This window comes from Alosa sapidissima, chromosome 24, assembly GCF_018492685.1.
Source record: "Alosa sapidissima isolate fAloSap1 chromosome 24, fAloSap1.pri, whole genome shotgun sequence".
NCBI classification, from domain to species: Eukaryota; Metazoa; Chordata; class Actinopteri; order Clupeiformes; family Clupeidae; genus Alosa; species Alosa sapidissima.
In genome coordinates this window covers 9,914,314-9,936,805 of record NC_055980.1, presented here as the reverse complement: position 1 = coordinate 9,936,805, position 22,492 = coordinate 9,914,314, and the positions used below count along the sequence as shown (strand labels likewise).

At 44.4% G+C, this 22,492-nt stretch overlaps 1 protein-coding gene across 1 annotated transcript; it reads right to left on the bottom strand.

Moving 5' to 3' along the window:
• Positions 1 to 762: 762 nt before the first annotated feature.
• On the bottom strand, positions 763 to 22,342 carry rnf40 (ring finger protein 40). Its single transcript, XM_042082937.1, has 20 exons — positions 22,186 to 22,342; positions 21,414 to 21,559; positions 21,147 to 21,314; positions 20,651 to 20,963; positions 18,943 to 19,140; positions 18,549 to 18,670; positions 17,940 to 18,086; positions 17,649 to 17,723; positions 17,369 to 17,488; positions 15,664 to 15,843; positions 13,411 to 13,546; positions 11,440 to 11,561; positions 9,733 to 10,007; positions 8,620 to 8,737; positions 7,403 to 7,552; positions 5,374 to 5,586; positions 4,643 to 4,768; positions 3,156 to 3,296; positions 2,666 to 2,767; positions 763 to 2,365 (listed from the first exon to the last, which is right to left on the bottom strand). The coding sequence occupies exons 2-20, from the start codon at positions 21,549 to 21,551 to the stop codon at positions 2,189 to 2,191; spliced, it is 3,021 nt and encodes a 1,006-aa protein (XP_041938871.1). The 5' UTR covers positions 21,552 to 21,559; positions 22,186 to 22,342; the 3' UTR covers positions 763 to 2,188.
• Positions 22,343 to 22,492: the final 150 nt, after the last annotated feature.

Genomic DNA, 22,492 nt, shown 5'->3' with positions numbered 1-22,492 from the left:
CTGTACTGAGAAATCTGTATGCTGCGCACGGCTTCGGGAGAACTCGCTACATTGTAGTATAAAGGGAATGTCTCCGTATCAGAAAACATTCGCTTCCGCCTAATGTGTAATTAAACAATTTACTGGCGCAAACGTTCGAACTTTGTCCGCCTCTGATGAAGGTGTGATTAAAAAGGAAAAACTCGATAGCTGTGAATTCATGTTATGTCAACAAATGAATATGGTTAAGAATATGAATAATATTTGATAAAATAACTGATATTTGTTACATTTGAAAATTTTTCACAATGGTTAGGATATGAAACCACACGAAAACAATCAGTGTTATTCACAGTATACACAGCGGTCGGTCACCCCACCCATCGACGTAATGCACGGAATATGTTCCAAGCCGAAAGTTCAATGTCTGGCTCAATTTCAGGCGGGAGTTGGATACTGGAGTGCCTAAGTTTCAAGAAACGAGTTAGTGTTTAATCCAAAGAATTTGCTATCACACAAGTGAAGTGCTACGAAAGAGTAAGCCTAGAGTAGATCTTTAATATTTAATAGATTTGTTATTGCGCTTGTACTCACTACATTGTAGCTAGAAATGTTTATGGCCAAGTTTCAGTGTAGTGATTCAGTGAAATGTGTTTCCTATGCAGTTGCAAGCGTAATTATTTTCAACTCATTGATCTAAGATAGAGTTACACTGCATTTTATGTTGTTATCATATTATACCCGAGTTACTATCAAAATGAAGAAATCATTACTGGGACAATAACTGGTCTGCCCATTTTATGATGATTCTTTCAGATAGATTTACAGAAAACAAATGTCTTGGAGGAAATGAAAGTACAACTGTTCAAATAGTGGGAAACGTATGGTCCTCTCAAAAAGATACAGATACAGACTAGAGCTGGTCGGTTTAGGACCACACATAATTTTTTATCACATCTAGCGTTTCTCAATTGGTAACAGTGGCATGATAGCATTATTGAAACGTTTGTATTGTTACAAGGGGCCAAACAGCCATGCATTGAAGATCGGAAGTTTTGCAAATAAACACTTGAGCGATGACCAGGTCTATTTGACACTCTTTCAACAGTACATTAACACTAACAAGCTCTCTTAAACTCCATTCAGTTTGTAAGGCCTTACAGCCTGTGGGAGAAACATTTCCAGTGAGTTTGGGTGAAAAAAAAAAAACATCCTGTAGATCAGTGCTTTCAAAAGACCCAAATTCTGAAACCAGCATGGGGTGATTTTCAACTAAGTGGAGTCACTGAACCTGCAGCTCCAGTGCCAGCGGTTATTACCCATAGCCGTTTTCATCCATTGTTCATGTCTGACATTCCTTGGTTTCTCAGGTTTACGCAAGGGACATGGTAAAATGGACAGGCCCCCCAAAATCCCTCTGACCCAAAACAAACCACCAGTCGTGGGTGAGGGATTCCAGGCGACCTCGAAAGGCATTATTCCACTACATGCGCACACATCACATTATTAAAGCCTGGGAATTACAGACATGTAATGCACCGCAAAGTCCATAGTTTGCCAGATATGCAAACTGCAATTTTAAATTGTAGAGCTATTTGGGCATTAACTGCATAACTGCCATGGAATTGATTGGCTGATGCCAGAGGGTGCTGTACTGTACATTGTGATATTGAGAAGAACAAGTTCACATAATAAAAGAAACTCCTAGTAAAAAAAAAAGCATTTTGTAAATAGTAAAACAATTCCAAAGTTAAGAAAATCCAACTATGATGAGATCTGAGAAACAAATGGGGGGGGGGGGGGGGGGGGTCAGGTTTGTAGGACGGACGAAAGCCAGTCAGTCGATCCAGAAGCGTGGCTACCATGGCTACAGACACAAGCACTGGTGCACTAACGCTGCTGGATGTCCATGAAACTGTTTGTTTTTTCTATTACATACCGCTCCCACTCAAGAAGGACTTTCATCACACACGTGCCTTCACATTGTTTGGTCGCTAGCACCAACCGTACTTCACAAACTGGAGCAAAAAAACAAGCACTCCCTTTTTTCCCCCCTTTTCATCACTCTCAAAACTCTTACATGGAAAAAAACAACTGCTGTAACTGCCTCATCCGTCTTTCTTTCCATTTTTCTTTAATGTTGCGCTTGCTTCCTCCCCCCGTACTTTGGTTCAGTCCATTAATTCGCCCGCTGGCTTGCGGATGGCCTTTAGGTGATGTAGATGCGGTGGAAGTCATTGGCCCCGAAGCCGGCGTTGCACTTGGGGCACTTCCGCTGCCGCGTGTCGTAGCGCGTCTTCAGGCACTCGTAGCAGAAGACGTGGAAACACTTGGTGAGCACCGTCTCCTTGTCGCGCGTGTTGCAGCATGGACAGCGCAGTTTCGCCTAAGAGAGGGGACAGAGTAATCATGAATCTTCAATCAGATATCACAGGAGATACATTTAAGCTTACACTGCTTTTTTGGCGTTACAGAACAAGCTTCCCGTGCAGTCCTAAAGTACTCCTGGATGGAATCTCACATCTCAGAGAAATTGCATGCCACATCACAACTCCTGGGACTGCAGTATACTGTTGTGATATGAGATGCAAATTCTAAAAGGGCCCAGACAGGGCTTCTTCACCTGACTCTTGATAGCTCACAGACCTCCATCTTACCTGTTGTAATGGAGAAACATGTGGCTTACCTTGTATTGGTTGATTTCCTCCTGAAGGATCTCATCCGCGTCTGTGTACATCTCGACCTTCTTCTGTTTCTCCAGCTTGCGACGAAGCCTTGATAGATCCTCCTGCAGAGCACAGAAATCATTTTTTTTTTTCCAAAGAGGAAACCACTCTAGAAATGTTAGCCACAAACAAAACTATAGTCATTGAGTGCATTACATAACTACACTCTCGTTCATTCACTCAACTTCTCCCCAGAATCGTTAATGTTATTTTCTCAGGCTTTCCACAGCTTCCATGGAAACAAAAAATTGTTTTTATTTACTTCCATTTAGCCAAGATATTTTTTGTGCCAATGACACTTGTCCAATGTGCATGCGTGTGTGCATGATGTGTGTGTGTGTGTGTGAGTGAGAGAGAGAGAGAGAGAGAGAGAGAGAGAGAGAGAGAGAGAGAGAGAGAGAGAGAGAGAGAGAACAGAGTGAATAACTGAATGTGAGACTGAGTGCATACCTGTGCCCGTTTGAGGTTGCTGCTCTCCCTCTCGCGGGCGGTGCGGTTGTCCAGCACGGAGGCCTGGATCTCCCTGAGCTTGTTCTGTGTATGCTCCAGCTGCACCTTCAGGTCCTCAGCCAGCTGGGCCGCCTCCACCGCCTGGAGCGCGCGCGTGAGAGAGAGAGAGGGGGAGAGAGAGAGAGGGGGAGAGAGAGAGAGGGAGAGAGAGAGAGAGAGAGAGAGGGAGGAACATGGGTGGGAAAAAGAGAGAAAGGATAGAGAGGAAGACGGAGAAAGAGGAAGTGGAATATCAAGAGGGGAAGGTACGGGTAGAGCAGAGCAGTGAGGACAGAAGGAGAGAAAGTGAGAAGGAGAAAGAGATGACACCAGATGGAGAGATAGAGACAGGAAGTCAGAGGAAGAAAGTGTTAATGTGAGAACAGAGTGTGGGAAAAGGGACAGAAGAGACAGAAAAGGGACAAATAATACATCACTCAGCTTCAAAAACCACGTCACTTCAACAGCTGAAGAACTCATATGTGCTGGTTTTCAAGAGGACAGTCTTATTATATTGAACGCAGTCCTGCTTTTTCTTTACTTCACTGCAGACAGCAAGCACTCCTGCTACACATATGCTTTTCTAACTACAAGTATGATGTGCATCTCACAACATGTCCATGTATCAGTAATAACTGACTGCTATGAAGAAGTATGTGGTGGTATGACCATAGACAAAATGACTGCTTGTGACCACACATGAGTAATATGGCTGAGCAGAAGCGGTACAATAGTGCTTGTGCATAAACTAGCACAAAGAAGAACGCCACCAATTGTTGTGGCAACAATATAACAAACAGCCACAAAACCCAGACATAACACCCTTGATAGGGGCAGTTGTGACGTTGAGCATAGTAGTCACTCACAGTACTATGATTGCAAATAATAACAGTGCTTCGAACTGATGCAACACTTTTATAGTAAAGTACTGCCTGTATGTTCTTGATAACAGCATATATGTAAAGTAAACGTCATGGGCAGTAGAGATTTGAATCTGATCTGAGAATCTGAGGCGTGTGGTAGGAGGCCTAGCATTGTGCAGTGAGATATCTGACCAGTGCATCTTCTTTTATCCTCCCTAAATATTTAAATGCTCACAGGAGAGGCCATTATGAGTAGGAGAGAATGGATTTTTGTGAGAAATTCCAGATTTCCCCAAGTGCAAACACCCTGCTCTGAAACCCTCAGATGTTTCCTCTAATTTAAGAACACACAAGCAGACTAACAGCGCAGCAAGAATCTCTCATAAAAAACCTAAGTAGCTCACTCACAAACCTCTTCAGAGCTTAAGACAAGGAAAAGTTCTGTGTCTGAAGTTATCTGGAATGAATAGGCAAAAATGTTTGTTTTTTGATGTTTTTTCAAATCATCAACAACTTGACCCATGCCTGAATGTCAGCACACAGTGCCTGAGGACTTGTAAAGTTGAAGCCCTACAGAGTACAGACCTTTCTCTTGTTGAGCTCCAGGGACTGCGTGCGGATGGCCAGCTCCTTCTCCAGGGCGGCCAATGAGGTCTGCAGGATGCCCTCCTTCTCCTCTAACTTCTGCACCACCAGCAGCTGAGCGTCCACCTGACAACACAATCACACACCAACCACACATCAACCAACTATCTACATGTATGCAGCTTTACATTATATCACCCAGTAATTTTTCCCCCCTGAATTGTTATTTAATTTAACTCAACCCTGGAATATGTACATTGGTGTTATAGTATGATCAATATGGGTATATATTTGTGAATAAAACAATGCTTCAGGCTTGGATGATTAAATACAAGGTTGGTTCTCCATTCTAAATATTGCTTCACATTTTGATAATCAAGGGATGCTAATCTGAATCCTCAGGGCATTTTTATTATGACATCATCTTTACTGAGGAAATTCATATTTGGCTGGAGGTGACAAATATTGCCTAATTTATCATGCTCTTATAAATTATCCTGCTATTTATTACCATTGATGCATTTACAGTAGCGAACACTCTTATCCAGAGCGACTTACAAAGACCATTCTCAGACACAGTCCTCATGGAGTATTGAGGAGCTCAGTAGTTTGCTCAGGGCCACAGTGGTGGCAGCTGGGAATCAAACCCACAACCTTCTAGCTACCATTTGGAAATCCAGTCCCTTAACCACTGTACCATCACCACACCACATCACATTTCTCTGGCTTACCTGGGTCTTGAAGGTGAGCACCTGGTCAGCCAGCTCCTCCTTCTCCTCGCGCAGGAGCTTGTAGATCTGGTTGGATTTGATGCGCTCGCTCATCAGCTTGAAGTTGGCGTCGTCCTTCTCGCGGAGCTGCTGCAGTAGCCGACTGTTCTGCTCCTGCATGTCCTCGAAGGCCTGGCCCGTCACGTCCATCTCGCTCAGCAAGGCTTCCTCCTCCTGACACCACCGCCAGAAAGAAAAGAAAGGGAGAAAAAAAAAAACACACACTCACGGGGGTCCCAAAATACAAAGTCAACCTCAGCGCAACCACTGGAGCAAGAACAACAAACATGACAGACCTATATCCCACATGTTTGGGCCTGTGGCCTAGTCCTAGACTAAATAAAAGTTAAATGAAAACCTCCATTGAAAAAAGCTTTTAGTCTAGGACTAGGCTTAGTCCATCCACGTATGGCACACTGGCCGTAGACGCCCAACGTTCACTGCACTCATGGAGCAGAAACTCAGATGGAGGCCCAATACAATTGGACTCGAGTTAAAAATTTGTTACAACAAGCCACAGAGATGAAAGAAAAAAACAGTTCAAGCTAAGTCATGTTGAGAACCCACAAACCTGAGCAGACACTAGGAACCACAGATTTACTTCTTGGCCTGTGAAGTCCTCCACCCTGATGAATGACCTCACAGCTCCAGTGATAGCTATATCCATTTATATTTTCACAGTGTACTGCTGACACAGCCCAAAGCCACACGCACCAAATCAATTCACCGGCCTGGTACAGGCCCCGGCCATATTTCAACCCCATGTCAACCTACTGCCAGATCCTATTCAATTTAGCATAAATTGAACTCAGGTCATGACCCTCAGCCAAAGGAATCTCTAAATTAGACTTCAACTCAAACGCCAAGTGCCGCGCCGAACCACAAGCATGCGTTTGACTCCGCTTAAACAAATCTCTGCATGAAATACGGCGTGCGTTGTTTTGATTTTTTAGACATAACCCAAGAGGCTGACAAAAAAAAAAAAAAAAAAAGACCAGCGCCACTGTAAAAGAGAGACCGCAGGAAGCCAGACTTAGGCAACAGCGGTGAGAAAAGAAGAAATCCTGGTGGAAGCGTTTACCAGGTCAATGGGGGAAGCCCCTATGACTGAATCTGGAATTTACAGTCGTGCAGGGCTCAAGGCTGGTAGTGAAATGGGAAGTGCTGACTGCTGAGGCGGAAAACCTTTCAACCGTCAACGTGCACCACACACGATCAGATCAGACCAGCCATGAGCTATTGATGGGTTTTCTTGCGCAAACAAGAGGTTCACTTCTGAGGCTCTTCTTTCATCTCTCCGCCGTTGTTTACGTTGGCCTTTTTAAGCTTAGCCCAAACACTGTGAAACCCTCATAAACCCCCAATTTACATTCTCCCAAGGGGGATGGGTCCCGCCTAAAAGGAACTAAAAGCGAACATTTGGGGACGCGGATCAACTATTTGTTTAAGCACTTTAAAACACTCACTGCATTTGGAGAAATAAATATGGAGGCATCCACTAAAAATAACTTTGCACACCAAACGGCGACTGCATAGGCATGTTTGTGTAGGCTGACCTAAGTGCTGGTGACTGTTTACGTATGGCCGTTGAGAGTGGGCAGTATTTCTGAGGGCTTATCTGGCTTTGCTAAACACTAGGGTGACTCAGTCCGTGACCCCTGACCCCTGTGTCTGTCTCGGAGCAAGACGGAGAGGAAACCTCTTATCACAGGCCAGTTCATGTGTTATGGCTGCATGACAAGTTGTCTAAACAGTGAGGTTGAATCGTTTGTCCCCTCTCCTCATACATTTACAAACAACATACAAATCTAAACAGTAAAATAACAGGTCTACAGTCAGAGACATAATTAGACAGGCGTGCATACCAATAGACCTTGACAGAAGTACGAGCAGATATATTAAACAATGACTCGCTATATAGGTAATTTTCTTTTGACTACTCTGTCAGATGGAGTGTGGAAAGGAGGGGGAGTGGCTATGCTGAACACACCTGTTTTGTGGCGGTGAGCTTCTTCTGCAGGTGTTCGATGGTCTCCTCGGCAACACGGATCTTCCTCAGGGCATCCTCGTCTGCCAGCTTCTTGCTCTCCTTCCTCTCCCTCTCCTCCAGCTCACGCACACGGACTCTCAGCTCTTCCACCTGAAAACACACACACACACACCATAACTCATATGCGTAAGGGCAGGCAAAAGGTTTTTTTTTTTTTTCATTTCTTGAGAAAGTTAACCTTGACATGATGAGTGAGAGGTTTTTTTTATTTTTTTATTATTGTTAATCTTGTTCTGTCATGCAATCCCGTATCCTGAATCTTTGTTGCATGACAAGTGATTCAAAGCAGAAAGACAGGCTCATGCCAACATGCCCACCAATAAAGTAACAGTAAAACGTTTAAAAAAACAGAATTATCCAAATCTCCTGAATACAGTTTTAGATCAATGATTCATAGTGGTTTCGGGCACTTCCTTTATGGCTCCCCAACTTCTCTGTAAATTATTTCAACGTGTAGCTCATTTTGTTTCAACCATGCGTGATTGTGTGATCCATCAGACATTCCAAACTCTTCAGAGCACACCAAATCAACAACGGAAAAACAGCGACAACATCCACTATCTCCTAAGACACGGCTTCAAACCCCCACCCCACCCCACCCCACCCCAACCACAGAGGCCTCAGTGTCACCGTCTGAGATCGGACAGATTCACGAGCAGCTGCTAGCGTAAAATACCCGAGCGAGATCTGGCCTGCAGCCCAGCTTAATCAAATCCCAACAACGGAGTCAAATTTACACTTGTTTTGCCCACAGTAATGAACCTATAAATATGTCATCTTTTAAAAAACTGAAACTTTAAGACTATAGCCTGGAGAGAAGACTATCAGGGAGGGAACTAAACTGGTTCCAACTCTTTTCCACTCTCCTTCCCTGACATTTGTTTTTCATTTCGTAGGAGAAACAAGCACATACTTTGCACTAATGTACAGGCTTGACGCACGATGACATAATGCCTTTGCCTGGCATTAAGCACAACAGAGCCTAACTCTATTTATCCTTGGAGTAGGGGGTGTCGCTAGGATGTGTGGTGTAAACGTTTTGTTGCCAGTGGCAACGGCACTCATTCACACAGCCGAGAGGAGTTAAGGGGAGTGAGAGAGAAAGTGTGTGTCTGTGTGTGAGGGGGAGAGTTGGTTGGAGGTGGAGTTGGACGCACCTCGGCTTTGGCCTTCCTCTCGGCAGCCATTAGCTGGACTTTGTCCCGCTGTTCTTTGGGGGCGGATTTGTACATGTCCAGCAGCAGCTTCATCTCCTTCTGGGACTCCTGCGCCTTCCTGTGGAACACACACACACACACACACACACACACACACACACACAAAACACTTAGAACTGACCAGGATAGGGAATGGTTTGAATTTAGAATGTTCTGAATTCCTTATCGGGTCGCACATGCAAAATAAAAAAATCTTATCACCAATCCCCTGGCACATGTTTTGAAGATGTCCTTTGAGCTACAAACCCCTATCTGTGGGCACTGGACTAGGCTTCAAAAGGCCTGAACAAGCAGCGGAAAAAAACAACAACATTCCACCACCGTGCAAGCGGCCACGTCTGCTCTGAATTTCCTGTGTTTATGTGAAGTTAGGAAATGTGACTATAACATCCCACCATGTTTAATCGAGGAAACGCAGTAAAGTGCTCTTAGCGAGTTCTAGCACCGCTCGATCTCGTGGAATCGTCCCCGGGTCCCTTTGCGGGCTCGGACGAGTGGGGGGGGTTGAGAGGCGTTTTTCTCCCTCGTCCATGAGAAATCCAGATGTTTAAGTCGCGCTGTTGAGGTCACGCAGCTGCTGCCGTCATTAGTTACATCATCCATACAGCTAAGTGATCGCAGGCCAGTGGCCGACATGCCAAGCCATGACGCCGCGTTCTACGTGCGTCACAGGCCCGCGTTAAAACTACACAGAGGGGCTGCTGGAGCAGGGGAACAGAAAAGCTCCACACACACACACACACACACACACATTAAACTCCATTATCCTATACCACAGTGATAGAGAGTGGAGCTGGGTGGGTGGGAGGGAGGGGGCGGGGGCACTGTTTAGAGAGGGGGATAGGCAGCGTATCCAAAGCACACCAGCTCATCTGGGTGGAATTAGCCCCATAGCTTGGGGGGGGCCATGACTTCAACAAATGGAAAACGGCTTGCCATGCACCCCACCCTGTGTTGTCTAACTAAGCAAGAGAGCCAGACAGTGTGCGTGTGTGTGTGTGTGCATGTGTGTGGCACGGCCTGAAGGACCCGTGGGACCAGCGCGCTACGTACTTGAGCTCAGCGCGGAGCATCTTGAGCGTGTCCGAGTCCTTCCTCTTGATCTCCTCGCTGCGCTGGCGCTCGCGCTCCCTCTCTCTCTCCCTCTCGCGCTCGGCCTCGCGCTCGCGCTCCCGCGCCCGCTGGCGCTCCAGCTCGCGCCGCCGCTCCTCCTCCTCGTCCTCCTGCTCCTCGTCCTCCTCCTTCTTCACCTCCAGGCCGCCGCCGCCGTCACTCGCCGCCTCCTCCAGCAGCAGCACGCCGCTGGCGTCCCCACTCTGGCAGCGCAGCTGAGGGACGCGCCGCGAGGAAGAGGAGGCGGAGGAAGAGGAAGGAGGGGGTGGGTGATGGACAGAGCAAAACAGAAGGAGTTAGAAATGAGGATTACAGTAGACCCCTGCCCCATGCATGATAAAGCACCAGTTACAGTGGCACCATTTCTTTTATTAAATACAGATGCTAAAGCTGTGCCATTGGGATTTGCCAGCAGAGATAAGGTCAACCTTTTTTTAGAAAATACATCTAATCTTTCTGACTGAAGTTTGATGTAATCCAGTTTTTAAACATTACTTGTATTCAGCCATTCATTTTGACTTGACTGAACAAAAACAAGTTTCAAAGCCACATAACTTTACAGTTTAATACCATATGTCAATGAGCACAGCGTGAGAAGAGGCTTAGTGGTTTTTATTGGTCATACTGAGAATTCCTCAGGAGTGGAAATGTAAACACAGGAGAATGGGAGCGAGTCTGGGAAAAGTATGAGGTACCATCCCTGGTGATCAACGTTAAAAAAAGTTAGCTTATGCACATGTGAACATTAATTTGACAGGATAGTGAACTGCACACGCCATAGACAGACAAACATAAACTTCATGAAACTGGTCAAGCTTCATGTTTAGCTAAGCTTTTGTATTTGATCACAGTGAATATACCACTGTAGTGAGTTTGAGTTCTGATTCCATGGCACCCAAGATCATAGTATTTCCATTCTATATCTCAGCCTGTGTCGTTTATGCGAGACAGAGAAAGCTGAAATTCTTATAGAGAATGTGTTTCATTTGTTTTGTCTAAACCTGTCATAAAGATAGATAGATAAACATATTGATTGTATGTACTAGTGTAGTATACAGAAGGGTCTCCATATAATCTGTCATCCTTCAAAACTGTAAAAACTGAAACACTGTCGCTTCTTAAAGTGACACCATATGGTTAGCAGTGTATATGTATGACATTTCAACAGCTGCGTTTAGTTGAGCACAGTCAAACAATTTCTGCTGACATTTCATACAGTAAACAAGGCTGTGTATATTCCTAACTTACATCACCCCCCCCCCCCCCCCCCTCCTTTCTTAATAGCTATGTTTTTGCAAATGTTATCTCAATTAGCTTTTAAGTTTGAGGTCATACTTTTTCATCGAGTTTTTTTTGTTGTGTGGAACAGTGTTGCTGTAGTATCCATCTACTAGTTACTGCGGAGATATTCTTCTAGCGCTCAGGCATCTGGACTTTCCTTGCAGACCCCCCCCCCCCCTAACCACCAGCCTAAGGAATTTATCATGGAGTCCTGTTTATGGCTGAAACTGTAGTACTCACACAGGAGAATGCCACCTGGTCCATTCTAGAGAGAGTGTGAACTTTATCAGTTTTAGCGCTAAACCCTGCAACGGCTCACTGGGGTCAGAGGTCAGGGCTCCGGGCTGACACAGGGCAGAAACACACCTTGTTTATCTCCATCTGGGTCTCACGCAGCTTCCTCTTGTAGCGCTGCACGTCACCCTTCAACTGGTGGTTGTGGTTCTGCAAGCTGCTGATCAGGTGACGCATCTCCCGGTTGATGGGCCCTACCAACACCATGTGAAAGGGGGGGGGGGGTGGTTGGTAGATGGTTAAGTCTGATAATAACAGATACAATGGGTGTATGCCACTATCTCTGTTCCACGTTCGGGGGTGGACATGGGCCAAAGCACACACCGTTGAGGCTGGGAGGAAAAGGCAAAGACAGGATGCATCCCCCTCGCTCTGCACATACACACATTTCCTGCCTCGCGTCTATGGCAACAGTAACCCCTGGCGACTGCAACAAAGGAAGTCACCGGGCTTGGTGCGCAGCAGGACCGATAAAAAAGCTGAACTTCCCTGACGAGTCCGGCCTCAATTAGTGGATGTGGGAGTGGTCCGTGGACAGGGGAGAGGGCTACTGGGTGGATGTGGCGAGACATTTCCGTAACGGACACTGCAGAGTACACTCACTCATCCTATGCCCAGCAGAGACATGTATTTTACTTGGACACCAACCAATGAATTACCTAATTAACTGGGGTCATTTAAATTAGCCACCACTGAAGTAAGTTGAACAATGTTGGTTCACAAATAATTGAACTGACCAAAACGCGAAAGAGTGGCTTCAAAATTTTAGAAATTGGCATTGATAAATGACAATACAAACTTAAGACATGTTTTATCTACTCCAACTACAGTATAAGGAAAAATACAAAACCCCAACATCGACATCTATTACAGCCCTACGTACTGCGAGTATCCAAACAGAGTAAATCTGTTTGAAACATTCACTTAAATATACTAATCCAAGCCTACTGAGAGCAGTCCAAAGATGACTTGCACTGGTTGGACACTGCCACCGGACATACAGTCCAGGTCCTACAATTTAACAGAAGCCCGTTTAGGTTAATATTACGTGACTGGGCAGGCCTTTCCATGATAGAAAACACTTCAGCTCACCATTTCCTCTCCAGATATGATTTACAGGCCTTGGATAAATGCTCTGGGTCGTTGTCATGTTAGAAAGTGAAACTGGGACCAATAAAGACAGCGACCGGAGGGAAAAGTATGATGTCGCTGTAAAATTCCCTGGCATCCGTGCGGGTTCAGTATTCCCTGGATACAATCCAGATCACATTTTTTTCCCTGCTCTTAAACAGCGCTGGAGCATACTTCACAGTGGGTGTGATAGTCATTAAATATCTCCTTATTATCTCGGATAAAATTCGTTCTTCCAGCACCAACAAACCTTCATCAGTAAAAATTTCCCAGACACTCCAATAAAGGTTGCATGACCCTGGCCATCATCCCAATAGACAGAGAAACGGCATCCTGCCAGTGGCCTCTGTCTGGCAAGATTCACTACTGTATTGTCCAGCTTCCTAAATGGATCTTTATTGGATCTGTTGTGAACTAGCCTGAACTGAAGCAATCCTAATCTGGTCACTTTAGATCTTTTAAAAACATCTCTCTTAATATGGAAAGATGTTAGTATTTCACATCTCATTTCGATCAATATTGAGTTATAATTTAATCATATCATGGCATCTGTGCCAATACCCAGTCTTAATTAACTGAAATATCAGACATCACAGCTTTCATAAGATGACAATTTGAATAGTTAACATTATTATATAATAAAGATGACTATCACAGCTGGTATTATCATTGATTATGATGAGTTACTTTAATATATTTAAGCCAAAACATAATGGTGAACTATACTGAAATTACCAAACACACTTGTCTTGCAGCATTTCCAGACATCTGGGGAGTAGCGTGAGTATTTCTTGTGAGTGTGTTAGCAGGCATATGCTCATGTATGGCTGAAGTGATGCACTGGTGCAGCGTCGAGACACGGAAACTGCTAGAACTCAGGGAGTACCAGCCGGTTGATTGGGGATTATTTACCTGCTTGCTCGTTGGCCGCCAGGTTCTGCTCAAACTCGATGCGCAGCATCTCGTACTCCTTGCGCACCTGGGCCAGCGTGTCCTCCAACTGGATGACCTCGGTGCGGAGCTTCTTCTGCAGTGACAGCTCGTCACTCTGCCCCCGGGGGTACGCATCGCATCAAGCCACGCCACAGGGACACAGGAAGCGGCAACAATGAGGGACAGAGGGGGGGGTCGGCGGGTGGGGGGGGAGAAAAGAAGGCCGGCCGTGAGAACTGAGCTTTGACACGACGTGCGACTATTTCCAGTTATCACTGCAGTTAAACTTAGCATGAATGTCAGCCAGCTGCTATCTTGCAGAGTTCATACTATGGACGCAGAGGACTATATCTCTACTTCCTTTTCTAAAATTACCCACCCTTGTCTGCACCTCAATGTAGATTACGCTGACGCAATCTTTTCCGCCCACATGTAAATCGGTTTAATGTCATAGTCTTGTCTTGAGCCACATAATAACCTCATGCTACTAACCTATCCATGAACTAGTCACAGGAAAAGTATCGTCATATGTCTCTCTCTTTTTTCAAACTCACCATAACAGTTTATTTGATGCTCTATTAATAAAAATGATCTAGAAATTGTAGACAGTATAATATCGATAATACATTTACTAGGAGTGTAACAGTACACAACAATAATGGTTCAGTCTGTACGCCGGTTTTGAAGTCACTGTTCCGTTCATTTCCGGTACAGTAAGCCTGTAGGTACTACTAACCTATGATTCACTGACAATATTGCTGATGTGCAACAGGAAAAGCATTTTGGAAAGGTGTCAAATGTTTTTGACGCAAACTGACTAAACTGACGTTTGGTCCGGCACTTAATATGTTTGTGTAGGAACTCAAATTTGAAACATGGTCCGCAAAGTTTACTGTTGATTACTGTTAAAGACTCTATTTGGTACATTCGGTACAGATCTGTATTGAACCTAACGTCCGGTACAAATATGTGTGACCAGGCTTGGAATTTCACCATTTTAGGGGCAAGGCCACTTGGCCTTCAGTTGGGCATATTTGGTGGGGGGCACAAAGGCCACATGTCAGGGCACCAAGGCCAAAGTTACAGTATACAGGCTATAAAAATGATCAAAATTGTATTTAGCCTATTCACAGCAGTAGACCTGCATCACTGTATGAAACATTACAAAAACATGAAACATGACATAGGCTATTACATAGAACTGTAAATCATCTGATCATCTAATATTTACAGATATCTAGGCTATATTTAACATTTATTTTATATTTGGCCTGTTATGAAATCATGTATTGAACAATTTAAGCACAGCTCAGCTTTAAGAAACTCAAATAGCCTAGAATAGATGCATGCTTAGCATTTTGTGATCATTAAGGCTACTTTAACAAACTCGTAGTCAGCTGTATATCCTCTGATTTTAATATTTACCGACATCTAGGCGATATTTGTAACATTGATTTTGTATTTGGCCTGTTATGAAATCACATAGAAAAATTTAAACACATTGTGAAACTTAAAGCCCAAATTTGGCATGCATGTCGAAATTTGCTGCAAATTCAAAACCGGATTACTCTGGAACGGCTAACTGTACAGGGGACTGTACAGTTTAAACTGGGACTTTAAACCTTCGTGTTCGGTAAGGTCTGCTGTTTATTTTGATATATGGTTTGCCATGTTTTGAACGAAGGGTTCATGAAGTAGGCTAGGCCTATTCCACCAAGATGAATGGGTAGGGAGATAGGCGCAATTTAAATTTAATCATAGTATTTATTTGTCTCGCGAACCGTTCACCAAACGGCTAACATTGTTTAAAACATGAGAAAAAGCTCTTTCATGTGATGTGATACTTGTGATTTCTGTATAATGAGTAGGCTACTTCGCAGGTAGTTCAACTGAGAAGAATGGGTGAATCTGGACGCACTTTCTTTCTTGCCGTGCGCTGTCACTTTCTCCACTGCGTAAAAGACCACATTAATTTGCGCTGTAAATCCTAAGATTATTTTGTCAGGCCATAGGCTAATAAAATACGCTATTAGTCGGACGCAAACCAGAATATTGAAAGAAGAGGGGACCAAGGCCACAGTGGCCTGTAAACCTCTGATTTTCAAAGGGGCATCACGGCCAACGCAAGGGGCAACGAGGGCCATGGCCGTCATGGCCGCCGTGAAATTCCTACCCTGTGTGTGACTTTACACCACTAACACTTGCATATGGTTTTATTGTCTGTAAGCCTACCTCCATGTGTTCGATCTGTCTGAGGTGAGCATTCTTGGCGGTCAGCAACAGCGCCCGTGCCTCGTCCAGCTGGGTCTTCACACTCAGAGACTCATTGTACAGCAGAGAAAACTGTGATTGCAAACACTTGTATTCCGGTGTCTCCTTCACCACTTCTTCTGGAATGTTCCGCAGGTCCATCTGTTGATTGCAGTGAAATGTGTTGAATGTGTTGAAATGTGCAACAAGTCATCTACTGCCCTCTTTGATGTTACTTCTGCTTTTAATAATAATAATAATAATAATAATAATAATAATAATAATATCTGATTTATGCAGACTATAAATACTATAAAAAAAGAAAGGAAAAACAATGAAACTATTTGAAGCAATGTAATGATAGGACAAGCCATTACTGATATTTATCTCCTGCATTCCCTGATGTCTACTTTCACTAGTTTTATTATCCTATTTTCTTCTTCCATCAACACTTGTTCTTGTTCACTTGTTCTAAATAATTAAATGTTTAAAGTATGGATCATACCCGTCTGTTACAAAAACTAGATGTACCGCAGAGCAGTACAAAATATGACCGCCGCCCAGTCCAGCACATTTTTTCCACAAAAATAAATCACGCTGAAAGGCCTATATGATTCTAATTGTCTCACTAAATTGCATTATCCACACTCAATTCTCACTGGTATCTGCTAGACAACAAGTACCAAAACATGATTAGTTCATAGATTTCACATGTAAAATTCATTTTATACAACCCCACCCCCATCTTGCCTGTTCATAATTCTGAGAAATTCTTGAATTGTGTGCATGTGTATGTGTACACGTTTATGTTTATGTGTGTGGGTGTGTGTGTGTGTGCGTGCTTGTGTGTTTGCCTGCGTATGTGTGTTTGTGCATGTGCATGCATGTGTACATATGTCTACTGTGTGAGTATGTGATGAGACCTCCGTGAAAAAATTCCAGACTTTGAGGTAAAATACAATACTTTTTAAGGCCTTAATTTAGGAAAATTAAATGTAATACTTTTTAATACTTTTAAGACTCCGCGGGTAACCTGGTATGACTCCACTCAGACTCCACACACGCAGGTGTGACTCCACACACGCAGGTATGACTCCACTTAGACCACACACACGCAGGTATGAGTCCACTCAGACTCCACACACGCAGGTATGACTCCACTCAGCCTCCACACACACAGGTATGACTCCACTCAGACCACACACACACAGGTATGACTCCACACACGCAGGTGTGACTCCACACACGCAGGTATGACTCCACTTAGACCACACACACGCAGGTATGAGTCCACTCAGACTCCACACACGCAGGTATGACTCCACTCAGCCTCCACACACACAGGTATGACTCCACTCAGACCACACACACACAGGTATGACTCCACACACGCAGGTATGACTCCACACACGCAGGTATGACTCCACACACGCAGGTATGACTCCACTCAGACCACACACACAGGTATGACTCCACTCAGACCACACACACAGGTATGACTCCACTCAGACCACACACACACAGGTATGACTCCACACACGCAGGTATGACTCTACACACGCAGGTATGACTCCACACACGCAGGTATGACTCCACTCAGACCACACACAAAGGTATGACTCCACTCAGACCACACACACACACAGGTATGACTCCACACACACAGGTATGACTCCACTCAGCCCACCTTGAGCATCTCGCTCTCCCTGACCGCCTCCTGGAGCTCCTGTTGCAGTTTCTCCAGCTCCGCCATGCGGCTGTTGGCCAGCTCCTGATTCTGCTCCAGCTCTGCGTTCAGCAGCTCAAACTGGACACCGGGAGAGAGATGGGGGGGGGGGGGGAGATTACAGGTCAGACAGTGCCTCTCAGTACCTCTCTAACATGACTTTCTATACACCACTGCATTGCTGAATGAAGCGCTGTCTGTGTATATCAGTGGTTGAACAGTGTGAGGGGAGTCACCTCACCTTCTGTATGCTGAGGGTGATCTGACCTCCAGGGAGTCCTCCAGAGCCTCCTGTGGAGTAGTAGCCTGAGTTCAACTATGAGAGAAATACAGTCACAAGATGAAAGATCATCAATTACAGCCGTCTAAAAGCCACAATAAATCTCATCACATCAGATATCGTTTTGTCAGATATTTGACAAGAAACATATAAGCATATAAGAGGCAGAAAGGCCAGAACTGATGTGGCGAGGTGATTCTGAAATTAATGATGACCCATTGCATAATGTAAATAATACTGTGTTGTGGTTACCTGTTCCAGAGCCTCAGCCAGGTGCTTGTTGAGCTTCTGCTCTCTGTTGCGCAGCTTCTCGATGTCCCACTGCAGGTCCTCTACAGCCGTCTCCATCTCAGACACTTTGGTCTCCGAGCCAGTCACCTTGTCTACCAGCTCATTATACTGAACGACAAGGGGCACAAAGTCATAAACGCATTTGGTTTTTTTTGGAGTTTTTCAAATGTTGCAGTTTTTTTCCATCTTGTAAAATGTCGTCTCAGTGTATGGTTCAGTGTTGAGTATAACAACTTGTGAAGGTGCGGTTGATTTTCAACCCCTCATAATTCAATTCAGTTTCATCTATATGGCATCATAACATATAAATATGTCTTCAGGCGCTTCACATGCTCAGCATTAACGTTACACACTGGGTCAGACTTTGAAACATACCCTTTTCATTGCATAGACATTCTTATACACACTGATTATAATGTGCTTATGTACAAAATAAAGGCTTGCTTATAACTTATAGCTTAGCTTATAACTGTCAGGGAATGCAAGATAACAATGTTATAGGAACACACTGGCCAATGCTGCATGTAAGGCATTTGCTCTAGCAGGCAATAACAACAGCTGGACACGCACCTCCATGGACACTTTATGGTGCTTGCCCTGCAGCGAGGAGGCGAGGTCCTGCAGTCTCCGGTTCTCCTCCAGCAGAGAGCAGTTCTGGGCCAGGATCTCTCTCTGGTTATCATCCTCACACACTGAAAGGGGGCACACAGGGAGTTATCCCTCATTGCAAATCAATGAAGGCCACAGAAACCGAGCGAAGCGTCCAACAATATCCTTGCGATTGCGTAAACCCTCTCTGCCAGAAACACGCAAGCTTCACAGCAAGTACATTATATGTACCATGTATGCACAGCTCAACCATGTAGGAAAGCACTCAAGAGATTTCAGCTGGCTGTTTCCACATGCTTTTGATGGTGGTTTGGAGCGTGGAGTGAACTAAGGACGAGACTGCCCGGGGCCTCACCTGCACTCTGGACGCGGGCGCACAGGTCCTCGATGTTGGTGTGCAGCCGGTCGAAGACGCACACCACACAGGCGACGGTGCTCTTGCTGAACTGCATGCGGTCCTGCAGCTGCAGGCCCAGCTCCTCCTCGCAGCAGTGGTCCAGCGTGGCCAGGAACCCCTTGGCCGTGTCGCTCAGCGGGGTCGGGGGAGGAGGCGCTGTGGATGAGGCGGGGGGGGGACAAGGGAACGGACTGTTATGCATGTTCCATATTTGCCTGGTTGAAATTCACGCTCGACTTGAAGCCCTAAATCAGTGTAATGGATGACCGTAAGTGACAGGGATGGAGCCGGATGGGATGATTACATGACAAAAGAGCACTTGTGCAGCTGATTCAAATGAATGTGGAAAGATAAACCAGGCCAGAATTTACAGTGCTACTGTAGTCTTATAAATATTACAGTTTTAAAGTGCAAATAAATGGTGATAATATGCAGGTAACAAGTACAGCAAGTCAATTTACAGCTCGCTGACACCAAAGACTCCTTGATAAACATGTCAAAGTGACAACAACTAACTACTAAGTACTGTGATCTTATAAAAGAATGAAAAGAATAGAAAACAGATGCATGAAGCATTGCAAGACTTTACATTCTATTCCCAACTTGACATACCCTGAAGAGAATCAATTCCTATTGCCAGATCTTTACACAAAATTGCCTAGGGGTGCCTGCCAACTCTCATGAGTCTGCATACATTTTTGCTGGAAGATTTTGCAAATTGAAAAAAGTGAAACACAGCCTTCAGTGAGCATACTGTTCCACTACAGCCAAGATATGAATCTCTAAATATATTTTGACTATCCAACTCCACAGTAATGCTCATTTTTGTGAGAGACGGGCGGATAGGACACTCCTCACATGAAAGCTATTTTGAAAGCAAAAACACCTATCTGCATGTAGGGCTGCAACAATGTATTGATTAATCAATTAATTGTAAACAACTATTAGTTTCAACTATCAAACTATTTTGGTCATTGCTAATCAGAGACATTAAATATTTTCAGTTTGACTTACTCTTGAGTCTTGACAGATGACAGTAAACTAAATATTTTTAGCATGTGGACTAAAACAAGGAATTTTAGGACATATTCTTTAGCTTTGAGAAACACTCATTGACATTTTCACAATTTTCTGGTATTTTAACCAATTAAACAACTACTCGATTAAACAAGAAAAATAATCAATGATGGCTGTGTCCAAAGTGAAAAAAATGCTGCCTTTTAAGATATCTAACAGGGGAGTGAGACATCGAGGCATGTCCGAATCAAATATTTCTATGGAATGCTGCCTTCTAAGATACCTTTGTTTTGCCGAATTTTAAAGGCAGCATAGATGTATCCTACATGTTACCTTCAATATCCAAAATTCTATTTAATTGTGAGCAGCTGTTGCTGCAGTCGAACGTTACGTTATTCTACTTTCTGGTATCCTGGCAACAGCGTTCTATATTGCCATCTTGCTAGGTTGTCTGAAAAGATTTTGTAGCAGGTACCTTGATGCCTTCCTACAGCAAGTGACTTGTATGAATATTAATTCATCGTTCATAAATCTAAGCATCAAATACTCAAAACAAATGCCTTGAATTTGGTAATAACTTACTCAGATCATTACAACCAAATCATACTTGGACAAAATGACTTAACAGAACAAACAAGAAGGTGCCTACCTGTGATGCCATCCACCCGTGGCACTTCTGTAGCCATCTGGTCCAGGCCATCCTGCTGTGGAGGCAGCTGTGGCCGATCCTCCTCGTCTGGAGCAGGGGGCTGTGGGGGAGCAGGCACCTCTTCCCCATCTGCTGGAGGGGGTGCTGGTGGAGGCTCTGTGTCAGGCTCGGGAGCAGGCACTGGAGGGAGTTCAGGAGCCAGGGCAGGAGAGGGGGCGGGTGGCTCTGGGGCCGTGGCAGACGGGGTCGGAGCGGGCTCTGGAGGGTTCTCAGGCTCCACGCGCTGAAGCAGGACCTGAAGGTTCTCATCGAGCTACGGTGGGAGTGGGAAAATGGCACGAAAATATTTGTCACATAATAAAGCAATAATGGGTCAAACAATATGCAATTCTAACAATTCCAAAGATAACATCTGATTTAGAAAGCTGAGCATATTAACACAGATAAAGACCATACAAATAAGAAAGATATGGGCCTAATAAAATAAATACTATACCCGTGTCCAATAGCGGTTCACAATGAGCAGGGTGGTGTCATCAGTAGCCTGACGTTTCTCCAACTTTTCAATCTTCTCTCGCAGTTCATCCTCCATCACCTGCCTCTGCTCTAGCCTCTCACACAGCTTCTTGTTCTTGAACTGGAGGACCTTCATGTCCATTTCTTCCTGTAACAGCAAATGTAGAGCAAAGTGCTATGACATTTCAATGCCCAACTGCTGGCTGAAAGTTAAGTCAGTGACATATTTATGCAAAGACTGGCTAACCGTGGAAGAGACCCCTCCAATTCGAATAGGCTCGATGAGAGTCGTGGTGGTCTTCTCCTCTTTCTTGGACTTCTTTTCAGGTGGGCCAGGGGGACTGTCCCCACCTGAGGCACGCTTCCCTCCACCTGTGCCCGACATGGTTCCCTCTGTGGAGAAATAAACATAGTTGTAAATCTTGAGTTCACCAGGCAATTGAATTAGAATGTGGCAATACTACTCGTTATGGTCAAAAACGATATTGTTTCCGAAAGGTGGGACTAGTAACGTAAGAAGAAACGTATGAAATCGTTTGTTGACATCTACAGCGTCTGATCTAACGTTATTCTGCTGTTGTCATCTCGCTTGACAAGTCTTGCTAATCGCCTATTTACGTTTTGTGTAGGAGCTAACTCTGCTTATGTTGCATACCGGTAACTTGCGACCACTCAAAATAGAAATATTATTTACGTCAAATTACTCAATACTCAAACAACTAAAGGGCCAAAGGCCTCACAGCATATCAGACGATTAATACATATATCGGTATGACTAACTTAAACAAATTTGTACTACACTATGCTAACTTGCTACATGTTTACTTAGCTGATTAGCCTGCAAGACAAGGTAAGCTAGAAAGCTTGGTAACTGTGTCAAGGGATGGATCTCATCGAGTCGAGTCTAAAAAGATTTTGGGATGTTTTTATCTTAATGATATAATGTTAACACATGTGCGAAAGATGATTCCAGTCGTGAAAGAATATTTGTTTTACATTCACTTATTCCCGACACAAACCTTTAGCGGTAGTGAAAGCCTTCCGAGCACATAGCTAGCTAGCAGACCGAACTAGCTGTATGTTTAACGGAAATGACGATTTTAGACATCCTGTATTCTGGTCGCATTTTTTTTAGTCGTTGCCCCCTAGAGGTCCATCGTCAAAGATTCGGATTCAAAGCTACAAGTGAACACTAGTGAGATCCGTATTATATGCCGTACTTGGCGAAATCACACTGCACATTCTTTAAGAGTTCAGTTGGCAAAGGACAAAGGTGGATGCCTGCCTGCCGTCTGTCTGAGCAAATGGCTGTCAAGTTCTTTTTCC